Source organism: Muscardinus avellanarius (genome assembly GCF_963383645.1).
Source record: "Muscardinus avellanarius genome assembly, chromosome: 5".
NCBI classification, from domain to species: Eukaryota; Metazoa; Chordata; class Mammalia; order Rodentia; family Gliridae; genus Muscardinus; species Muscardinus avellanarius.
The window spans coordinates 52,059,755-52,072,370 of record NC_137790.1 but is presented as its reverse complement, the minus strand read 5'-3'; the positions used below and the strand labels follow the sequence as shown (position 1 = coordinate 52,072,370).

The 12,616-nt window shown below is 33.9% G+C and overlaps 1 protein-coding gene across 1 annotated transcript in view; it reads right to left on the bottom strand.

Moving 5' to 3' along the window:
- Positions 1 to 11,569, bottom strand: part of ZPLD1 (zona pellucida like domain containing 1) — a gene marked incomplete at both ends in the record, with an annotated part of 37,845 nt that extends 26,276 nt beyond the window's left edge. Inside the window, one exon of the mRNA XM_080696360.1 lies at positions 11,434 to 11,569. Within this exon, the coding sequence (XP_080552486.1) occupies positions 11,434 to 11,569 (136 nt within the window). The remainder of the gene's footprint in view (positions 1 to 11,433) is intronic.
- Positions 11,570 to 12,616: the final 1,047 nt, after the last annotated feature.

The window sequence follows — 12,616 nt, the reverse complement described above, 5'->3', positions numbered from 1 at the left end:
ACATTCTACCCCTGAGATACAACCCCAACTCTATTTTTTATTCTTCATTTTGAAACAGGGTCTCACTGAGTTGCAAAGGGCCTCACTAAGTAGCTGAGTCTGTATGTGAACTGCTATCCTCCTGTCTCAGCTTCCCAAATGTGGGATTACAAGAGTCTGCCACCACTCCTGGCTCTATTTTGTTTATTTAAAATAATGTTTTTGAGTATCTATAAAGTTCAAAATGCATTCTAAATGTATTTATTGTTCTTTATCTACCTGTTATTCCTTAGCCCATTATCTTTATCTTTCCCTCTGGGATATTGCATCAACCTCCTAACTGGTTTCTTTATTTCCGCCCTTAACCCCCTTCAACTGGTGTAGTGTGTAATACGTTAATCCAGTCATGGAAACTTCTTACTCATATTTTCAACAGTCCTTCATTTCACTTTGGCCATATTCACATCTAGGCTCATATCCTCAGGACTCTTCATAACTTCCTACATTGTTTATACTGAATGTTTTTAATTATTTAAAAATCTATCACAGTGTTTATGCCACAATAGCAGGTACCTCCTAGAACAGAATTTTCTCAAATAGGGGCACCAAATAAATTGGAGAGAGATGAAAATAATCTCTATCTTGATCTGGTTGGGGTTATATAAATGTTAAAATTTCAAGCTACATCTTATTATACATAAATTATTCCCTAACATAGTACTGTGAACATTTTTTAAAATCCCAATACAGATTCATACAGGAGATTTTCAGTCAGTGCCTTCTTCTACTTGAAATGTTCCTCCTATCTCCAAGGTCTACCTGTGTAACTCCTACTCATCTGTTGAGACTGAATTTCATTTTCTTCTACCAAAGTTTCCCCTGGTAGCAATGTCTAAAGTATGCCACTTTGTTTTATGCTGTTATGTTGCTTTAAAGTCATACATGATTTGTGCATTTGTGCCTAGAAAGCAGGAAATATATTGACGGATGTACCTCATGAGTGATTAATTAATTACGCAAAGTCTGAGGCAATAGACTGACAATACAAAAAAGTATCAAAGTCTGTTCAAGTAGGCATATTAACATGGCCCAAAGGACAGACAGCTTGTGTAGATAGCTATAGGGTGGCAGAGAAAGCCAACATGGCCTGTACAGGCCAGTGAGGAATGGCATCCCGGAGAAGATGCCATTGATCCATTGATCTTAGTTTGAAATATCAGTAAAATTTCTCTATGGGAAGGAGTGAACATTTTATAACACAGAGGGTACATTATAAATAATGAAATATGCCCAGTCTACTTGGAAACCAGACAGTTCCATTTTTATTAGAATTTAAAATGCGAATGAAAAATGGACAGGAATGAAGCCATGGGGTAGGCACAGAGAAAATCGTAGGAAAACTATACATATAAAATAGTCTACTTATGGTAATAAAATGTCTACCTGATTATCAAATAAAATTCTCAACTATTAGAATTCACTAAGATTTGCTTTATGCTCATTGAACAAGTATCATTGCATTACGGGGCATTTCATAAAGGTACTGAACTAAATAGATATCAGTAAATTTGTCCCCAAAAAGAGGTATCATCATCCTTAACTTAAACCAGCCCAAAACATCAACTTCTTCACTTATTTGATGGGAATAACTGATGCTTAAAATATCTTAACAAGTAGATATGATGGCTGTATTTAGGTATAAAGCTCTTTACCATTTTCTGCTTTGCAATTGAAGACCTGTAACCCCTGCAGTGGAACTGAATTCACTATAAGCTTATCCCACTTGAAGATATAATAAAAAAATTAAAGGCTTTTGCAGTCTAAAAACTGAAATCTGCTCAAATCTATTCTAACTCTGTCTTCTAAAGACTTTTCACTTTTCTTCAGAGAAACATTTTTTTTCCAAGTTGTAAATACTAAAAAAAATTTGTTCACCTCAACTTTACTCTTTCAGAGGCTTTGAGGGAAAAAAAATGACAGTTCAAGATGACAAAGGATAATTTCTGCCAGAAGTAGAGACATTTTTCAGAGTTACTAAATAACCACTGTTTGGAACAAGTAAAATTTTTGAGTCTTTTGCTATCCATGATTGGCCTAAATTACTACATTCCATTGTATAATACTTGGGTATTAAACCTCTTATTAAATACAAATAAATGACAAAAAATAAAGGCATACACTCAATATCAAAATCAGTATTGATTTTAATATTGAAGACTATATATATACATATGTATATATATGTATATATATTTATATATGTATATATGTATATTTAGGGTAGGATTCTTAATGTGTGTACTTAATTTTAAAGAGTTCACTGTTGATCTAAAAAAGTAAGCATCTGTATGAAAAGCAATTCTAGAGACTAGTCTATGTTATCAAAAAATTAAGGGAAGAGCTACAAGAGCTGAACATACAAAGTCAGTGCATCAGTACTAATGCTCTAGATAAAAGCCCTATTTATTTTTATCGTATAGTATTTATTTTACTTATGTTAAAGTTTATTTTATAATTTTTACATTGATTTTATTATTCACCCTATTTATTTTCAAACTCTAAACTACATGCTATCTCCTATCAACAAAGTAATTAAAAATAAAAACATTGTCAGTCTCTGGGCCAGACTGAAGACAAAAATACTCCTTAACTTCAAGCAGCCTGTAGTCAAATAAAGGAGACAGAGGACAAGCAGCCAATTATAATACAACTTGATTATAATATGACAGGTTTATGAACAATATCTTATACAGCCTTGTCTTGGTAGGGGAGGGTTATTATGAAGAAATAAAATAACGTTAGCTGTCTCAAATTTATAAGCACTGATTTGATGATTATATGAAAAGAAGGGGTGTTACTAAAGTTTAGGTTTCTAGATTGGGGGGTGGAGTAAATTATTTTCTGAGATAAAGAATTCAGAAGGAAAAAGACGAGCTCAGTCTTTGAGAGGCTGAGGTCTATATGGGACATTCAAGCAGAAAAGCAAAGCAAGTAGTTGGAAGTGTGAGTATAATATTTGTGGATAGAAAGAGCAAAAATATCAATTTAAGAATCACCAAATTCTTAGTATATCCATAATAAATCATAATAACAGCTGAAGCTACCCACGAAAGCGTTCAGATAAAAATAGATAAGTTGAGAACAGAAAATTAGTATCAATGCTGTCCTTTGATGAAACTTTCCGTAGTTTTCTCAGCGAAATATAAGTATCCTCTTGTGCCCGTATCACCTCAATTGTGAGTCTTTACATTATATCTGGGAGTAAATATTTGCTGTTTGGTTAGATTGTGAACTCATTGAGAGCTCTGGGTTTTTACAGAGTGTGTAACAATATTCAGAAAATATTTATTAAATAAGTTATAGTTCTTTCAAAATAATGTTCATGGTTTCTAACTCTTTAATATCACGTTCCAAGATTCACAAAAATATATGCACAATTGATGTGGTTTCTTCTTGAGTGTCCACATTTTATATATCCTATGTGTACTTTGCCATTCTCTGTTTTCAAAATTTTTAATGGAATTTAGTTTCTTTAAAGTCCAAATTTGCTGAATTTGAATGGAGAATATTAAACCCATTAAATACTATAAAACTTATGGATTTTACCTCCGGGCTACACTCCCAGACCAATTTTATATTTTTATTTAAAAACAGCATCTCACTAAGTTGCTGAAAGCCTCACTAAGTAGCTGAGGCTGACTTCGAGCCTGTGAGATCATCCTGTCTCAGCTTCCCACGCCCAGCTGTATTTTACCTTTCTAATATATTAGTCTTAATATGAGACTTGTATGAGACTAGTTATATAGCTTCATTTTAGTAATGATTTTAAGTCACTTCCTTTTAATAGGGATATATTTATTTTGTTCATGTATTATTATCTTTAGCAGCAACAAGTACATAATGTCCAGTCAGGGATGACATAAACAGTATTGTTTCATTGCATAAAGTCAGCAAGATCATTATGAGTAGCATTCTCTAACCAGACATTTTATGCTTTACCATGCATCCGAATCACCAGAGAATCTTGTTAAAATGCATATTCTTATTCAGTAGATTTGGAGTGGGACTGAGTTTCAGAATTTTGCACAAGCACCTAGATGATGCCAATGTTACACGTCTCTCAGCCAATTGACCTGCTAAGTCACAACTATATCTCTTGCCCGGACAGAGCTCTTAGGTGGATTCCACTTGGAGAAGTTAAGCACACTCACCAAATATCACTTTGTATAATTTATATGCTTGGAAAAGGAAAATGTTTTAATGAAAAAGAGTCAGAAAGGAGAGATAAGTTATATGTAACTCTCTTCCTTGTCTGAAGAATTAACTGGGTTTAAATCTCAATAAGATGGCTCATAAAAAGGCACCATGGTCCAATTTCTTCCTAACTTTCACATAAGAGGAATACATTAAACCTTTCGTATTATGTGGATGGCTAATCTCACTTAGCATAATATTCTCCAGTTCCATCCATTTCCCTGTAAATGGCATAATGTTGTTCTTCTTTAGAATTCCAATGTATGTATGTCATAATTTGTAATCAATTCATCTGTTGATGGACACTTAGACTGGTTCCACAGTTAGGCAATTATGAATTGTGCTGCTATAAACATAGACATGCATGTGTTATTTTGGTAGTCTGGTTTCAAAAATACACACATTTATCCATGTCAATCACAATGTCATGCATGGGGAGGTAAATAAGTGGAGTGGAAACTGGAGGAGGGCTCGCTGAGTGCTGTGTGCATGTATACCTTTATCATTCAAAGCCTCATCATAATGTATGATTACAGGGAAAGAATAAAATAATTAAAATGTTATAAGTTTCTATCATAAAAATGTCTCCATGTGTGTAGCCTAAATAAGCATACTTTAATGTTCCATTTTCTCCTTTTCCTGTCTACCCATTTCACAAACTACAACAGTTTAATAACTAGAGGAAGCATAATGGCTACTTCAAAAGTTAATTATGCCAAGTGCTTCTAAGAAAGGTATTTCCTATCCCACTATGGTCAAGGAATCCAGAGGAAAAATCTACTTCCTGCCCCTGGCAAGATGCTACCTTGGAAACTCAATAGATCAGGCATAAGATAGAGTGGGGAGGGCCACAGTGAGTAAGTCGGTGGAGGTTCTGCACAACTTAGATACAAGGATCATGGAAACGTGACCATACTAATATCCATGGAATTATCTATGTACTTAAATGAAGAATTGGTATAAAACCTAATAGTTTAAACAAAAATCTATTCAATATAGTAGGAGGAAACTATTTTGTATGCTGAAGAGTGCTCTGATGTGCCTCAGAAAATATCACCTGCCAATAATTTACTTCTTTTAATACTAATTTATTCTATATCACTAGACTCTAGGAGTAATTTATATATGATGTCTGCTTCTATTTCTGAAATGAGAGGTGATATTTTTCACTATGGAGGGTTACAATTTGCATGAATAACAGATGTTATGTATGTTGTTTTAACTGATTTTTAAAGTAGTTATATTTCCCCCCACCAAGTTTTTATACAAGATTAAGATTTGGGTACTAAAACAGCAAGAATTCCTAAAGGGCTATTGATATTGCATCTATACAAAATACCAACAGCTGATAAAGAATTTAAAATGGATTAGGAATTCAAGTTTCCTCTCTACATTGAACAGGTTTCTTGCCACCTTAGTTTTTTAGTGCAACATCTGTTTCTCGTTAGCAAATACAAGCTGTTATTTCCATTGCTGTAGAAAGTTCATATGCAGTCTGAGGCAAACTTTGCAGAGTTATAATCACATTTGCTGCTCCATCTTCTTTGGAACCAGAAGAGTTTGGTCAACTTTTCAGGCAATAAAAAAATAAATGCACATAGGTTGTGTTTATGCAAAGGAAGTGCAAATTCAATGCAATAGATAATTTCATTTTTAAAATAAAGAAGTCCATGGACTAAGCATTACTCATTCACTGAACTTACTGAATGCTCTCTTCTCTGCTGCATTTTATCACTGCAGGTTAGTAAGATTTTTATTAGTAATTGCTGCCTGAATCAGTTCTTCCGCTTCTTCTCTCAGTAATCACACTCACGGGTACAAACCAGAAAACAACCATCCTCTTGACAACATGGAGACCAAAACACTGCTACCACTGTGAGGCAGGAGAAGTGGCATTTCTTATTTTACACAGAGGCTAGCACATGTTCCTTGGGATAATTACTTCATTATCCACTATTATTTAGTTATTGAGAACAGGTCAGTGCAATGGTTAAGCAAAGTCTAACAGAAAAAAATAGCTCATTTTAAAAAAAACTCACCTATGAATTCTATTAATGGAATCAGTGATTCTTAGTTTTCTTTTTTTTGTATGTGTGTTGTGAGGAGTAGAAGAAGAAATTCTGTGATATGCCCAGCACTCAATATATGGACCATATTATTTCCTTCCATATTAGTGCTATTTTTATTTATTATTTATTATTTATTATTTTTTGGTGGTACTGGGGTTCCTGGGAGCCCTTCTACCTCTGGGCTACACTCCCAGACCTATTTTATATTTGGAAACAGGGTCTCCTACGCCAGCGCGGCTGGCTTCGAACCTGCGCGATCCTCCTGTCTCCGCCTCCCAAGCGCGGGGATTACAAGCGTGCGCCACCACGGCCGGCTAGTGATATTTTTAATAGAATACCAAATTACAATCTAAAAAATTACAAGTTACATTGAGTTTCCTTAGTTCACCATGAAACACTGCCAGGCCATAAAGTCTCTAGTGCCATAAATCCATTGATCTCTTTGGTTGTGTCAATATCACCTAAATACTTTTTAGAGGTCTGCAAGATTAGCCTAAACCTCATATGCTACTTTCTTTCAGAATATCAGCTAGTGCCAGAGAAATCTTTAATCAATCATAGGAACCAGGTGCATTTCTCTGCAGGTTTTACCTGGCCAAATGTATCTCTTTGTTACTCTAAACAGTCAACTGTGTTTTGAATTTTAGTCTGGGAATAGCACAATTATAATTTCAGTAAAGAATGAGTCTGCTTCTTACTATTGGCTTGGATAGCTGAAATTTAACTACATCTAAAATGAGAGGATATCTCTTTAAATTTAAATGAATTAGACCATGGTGGTTCTCTTGGCCCAAGAATAAATGCCATGGAAATTAAAGAAAATAGTTCTAATGTCAGGAAACAGCAAAGGTCAGATGGGGTGAGATGATTACTCTCATCATTATTAACAGTGCTTTGCATTTAGATGGCCCTCTCCTTTGCCAGGCTCATTCTCATTCTGCCTCATTGCTTAGAGTCTGATCAGCTCACAGAACTTCCAATGACATCAGGGATGATCCTGATGTGGAAAAGAAGCCAAAAGGCAGGAGGGCAATGAGCAATTAACCTTCAGGCTTTATTTGCTCACTCTGTTCTTTTTGCAAACAACCTGCAAAAATGGTATTAAATAACACTCATAAAATATTTTCATGTCTCTTTTAGAACTTCTGATTTAGTTGTTAGGGTTCTCTTTAAATACAAATGTTAAATTATAACAAGCTCTGTATCTCTCTGTCTCTGTCTCTCTCTGTCTCTCTCTGTCTCTCTCTCTGTCTCTCTCATTCTCTCTCTCTTACATATTTATATTTAATATATCTATATATGTTACATATATTCATATACATTATATATTCATATATATAGATTTGCATATATATATATATATATTCATATATATTTGCCTAAATCAGATGGTACTAAAACTGCTAACTCTTTAACTCTATTAAGGAAAAATTCACATTAAAATAAGAGGCTTGACTTTTTCTTTTGAAAATAAGATATTTCTCCCTCCCTTTTCTTAAAACATTTACTTTGGACATTGAAATTTGTATTTTCTCCTAACTTTGTGATATATAAAAATCCTTTCAGAAACCAGATGGGACCTTTATAAGCCTTATGACCTAGGTATGTCTTTCTCAATGATCTGAGAGCCCTTTATTTGAGTTGCAAACATCAAGTGAAGTACCACTAATATCTTCCAGTTTTTATGAAAAGATGTAGAGCTAACCTCTTCTTGTGTGAACCTTGATTCAAATTTCAAAACTGCTTCCTATCATAAGGAAATAAAAAGCTTATTTTTCCCCTGGATAAGGATGATAAGCTAACACAGATGGTCACCCCAATTACCAGGTGGAATTAGGATGTGTGACAAATGGTGCTGTCAAGTCCTCTTACTTGAGGACCAGTTATTGTTTACCTTGAAAAAAAAAAAATATATATATATATATATATTAGGCTGCATCTGCTTGGTTGTATAAAAGGGTGAGATTTATTTTTGTCTTTGCAATCTCTTTTTTGCTGTTGTTGTTGTACTGGGGTTCCTGGAAACCCTTCTACCTCTGGGCTACACTCCAGACACCTATTTTTTTATATTTTTATTTGGAAACAGGGTCTCTTAAGCCAGTGCAGCTGGCTTCAAACCTGTGCAATCCTCCTGCCTCTGCCTCCCAAGCGTGGGGATTACAAGAGTATGCCACCATGCCTGGCTCCTTGCAATCTCTTAGTAATTGACTCTGATGTGCATTAAATCCTTATTTTAATGCTTATTTGATGATAAAAAGTGTTTTCTTTCTCAACTAAGTTGGGGGAAAGGATTTGAAGATTAGAAACTTTTTAATCCTATTTTCTCAAGATATATATTTTAATTGGAATAATTGACTCCATAAAATAACAGAATACAGTGTTGCTTGTTCTTAGCCATAATAGACTTTAGACTCATCTACAGGGTTTAAAATTCAGATTTTCATCAACACATTCGGGTTGAATATGTTGGAATGAAGTCGTGAATGCCACACCTATGACAGCTATCCAAGGTGATTTTATTGCAAGTGGTCAGTATAGGCCATTATAAATGAATGTTTTAGTGTAATTTTTTAAAAATTCACCATATGCTTCTTTTACTGTCCTTATGCTGTTTTAGTGACTTCTTGGTTGATTAACCAGTTTTGTGCACATTTACAAATATATATATAACTGCAACATCAGCCAATTTTCTGCTGAGCAATCTTTTTGTATCTTATCTCACTTACTTTACAGCTTCTCACGCCCTCATAGCAGTACCATGTACTTAATACCCTTCCTACCTCCCTGGCCAGGCCTCTGTCCCAGCCTTCCGTGAAGACCATTGCTTCCCACTGCATGTGGAAGTGAATGCAGTCAGCATCTCTAACCTTCTCTTTCTAGGTCTTGGTCTCTCCTGTCTTAAACCAAAGAAACAGTAGCTACTTTGCCAAGGTTGGCTCCCTTCCTTCACCATTCATCTTGTTTGTGTTTTCCTTTCTCATTACATCTATTATTCCTTTAGTAGTATTTCCAATCTCTGAATGCTTTCCCTTTCCTTGAGGCTCTCCAGTCCAAACATACTGTTTTATCATTTCAATTTCAGGTTCAGATTACTATTCTTTTTCTTTCACCACAAAATTATCTAAGTAATGGCCTTTTTTTCAATTAGTTCACTGCTTTCCTCTCCCTGACTCACTGCTCTCACACTGCACAGGGATTCCACTCCCACAGAGCTGTCATCAGTTTTGACTTCTCTGACTCAGGTCTCTGTTTCCTACTATTCAAAAGAATATGTCACTATACATCCTTTTTAAAAATGCCTCTAACCTATTATTTCCAAACTCAAACTCTTTCTTTAAATTATGCAAGTGCCCTGTAGTTTGGGGTGTCAGTTAGCAGTATCAACATCCAGGTATCAAAGTCCAACACCTCCTTTAATCTTGCCTTTCTCTCATCCTCCTAAATTTAGTTGGTTTTCAGTTTCTACTGAGTCCACCACAAAAATACCTGATAAAGTTGTTTCCTTTCTCTGCTCACACTGTCATTGCCTTCATAATATTTCTCTATGCCTCTAGTCCCTTTGAACTTGGTTCTTTCGCTTTTCCCAATATCTGTTTTCTAAAAACGAAAGGTGACCTCATCAAACCTTTTTAAAAGTATATTTAAGAGGTCTCAAAGGCTCTTCATTATCTATCAAATAAAGGCAGACCACTTTCATTATACAACATAATAGATAAAGCCAAAACAATTGAACCCGAATTTGCTTAATAATCTAGTTCTAATTAGTTTATAGGCTATGCAGGCAGAGAGGGGCCATGTGGAATTACATCTCTGAACTGCAATCAGCCAAATTTAGAGTGTCAGAATTCTGCAGAACAAATAAAAAATTAGACACAACTTGATGAATATTAGAAGATATTGAATGAAATATTAAATCTTTTAGATGTATACATGAAGTATAATGATTTTAAAGTTCTTTTCCATTAAAATGTATAAGGAAGCATAAATAAATTTACTTTATAATATTCCAGAGATAGAAGTGGTAAAGATACATTAAACATAATTTATAAATGTCTATAGTTGAATAAATTTTGAAATCAGTATAAGTGCTATATTTACTCACCTCTATACTTTTCTATGTTTGAATTTTTTCTTAATAAAAAACTACAAAAATAATTAATTTGTGATGTTTAAAACCATTAGGGACGCTGCCTTATCACACTTCATAAATTAACCTTTAGACACTCCACACCACAGCCTCTGTATTTCACTTTACATGCAAAGAACTTGAACACTAGATCTGGGTTCATAAAACCATGTTTAAAGTAGGCCATGTTTAAAATAGAAATCTCACTTCAGCCATGTAGCTACCTCCTGATTGCTGTGACGGAGCATTGTTGCCCTCGCATGCTCCAAACACAGAAGTTTGGGGAATTTAGAAAATTCAAAACAGAGTCAAATGTACACGGTTTACATGGCAGGCTTGGAAAAGTATTTTCAAATTCTCTAATCATTATTTTGTAAATTTTGAAATGTGGTTCTACAATTCTAGTGATTACAAAATGACAAACACTTTAAGAAAATATGGAGAATCTCACTGAGCAAAGACCTTAGAAATCTTTGAAACATGCTCATTAATATTGTCAAAATTTCATTTTAATCATAATAATAATGTTTCTATGAAATTAATTCTGTAGCTCACCTGTATATTTTGGCTATAACCCACATCTCATTGAAATAGTATTTGGGGGCTTCACATAATATTTCACAATCATTTTCTTAATCATTATTCCTAGATAGCTCTATTTGCCTTTAAGGGCAGTTTTACAAATCTAAATTAACTTATAAAACAGTCATCAATTAGACAAAATTTTGAATAAAATCAGACTCTCCCTATTTTATGACCCACTAGACAATTTTTCACATTTGGGATTAGCCATTATAATATTAACTGTCATGAACACTTTGTATGTTAATGTGGATATAAATTACAACTCAAGAAAAATGTCTCTTGTAATTTGCCACTTGTTAATTTCCATGTAATGTAAAGGGATAAACCCACATTTTCCATATGTATTTAAATGATTTACTATTCAAACATAATTTTTTTTATTCCAGGAGCAATTAGAGAATAGATTAGGTTCAAACTTACCAGGAAATCTACTGTGGAGATTGGCATCACAGTTGTAACCATTGAACTGAGCAGAACCTGGAAGCACTTTTATTGTTAGAAGCAGCAACAACCATACTTGTTCCATTGCAAAACCTAGAAAAGAGTTGTTTATCATGTTAACATCACCAGCCTTCACTCCTACTTACTGATAAAACTAAGGAGAAGTCAGTTCATGGATGGATACAGAGTCATGCATAAAAAGCGAAAGGGAAATAAAATCATAAAGGTTTACTCACGTGGTCAAAACTCATGAAAAACGAAGATGGTCAGAAATAATGACAAAAATGATGGCAGATATTTTATTCACAATATCTCAATGTTATTTTTGTAATTTGACTTCAATCTTCTAATAGAAATAAAGCTAGGCTTTTGCATTATAAAAGCTAAACTATGTCATAGTCAACATGATTTATATTATGATGTGAAACTATAACACACCAATAAAAGCATGTTTAAAAAAGAAAGTCTAAGGTATAAATCATAAAGTTGATAAAAAAAATTACATAAAAGGAGTTCAAACCAAGTATCTAGAAGAGTAGAACAGCTCTGCTAAGGAGACTTACCATTTGGAGACAACTGAACACATATAATATCAACATACATAAAGTCAGAGTGGTTTCCATACTCATAATCAAAGAGAATTGTCAATACTCTTTATGACCAAACACTGTCAGAAATTTTTTATCTCAATTGAAAAAAGTTACTGTAACTTCTCAAAAAATCAATGGCTCGTGTATTATATTCTCAGAAAATATATAGATAAAGCAAGGGAAGAATGAACAGCAAGATCATGTGAACTATGTCATAGATCCTACAATGACTACTCCCCAATATATAATGAGGACTGATATGGATATATGAGCATAAAGTAATTAGAATTGTTTTTTTTAAGATATGGGCAACAGCTAAACAAATAAGTAGAAATGACTTTAATACTTAAACACCAGTCAGACTGATGTTTAATAATTTTTCTGGGTGCCTTTTTATTGGTTTGATTAAAATAAAAACATCCTTTAGAAACTCCCAACTCATTTATACAGCACTGTTTGTATATTGAATTAAAGTTTTTCATGTTGCTGGCTTTGGTTTATGTATGAAAAGCCAAAAGAAGCCATGGTGGGCTTGTAATCCCAACTTTAGGGAGGAAGAGACAGAAGGATCG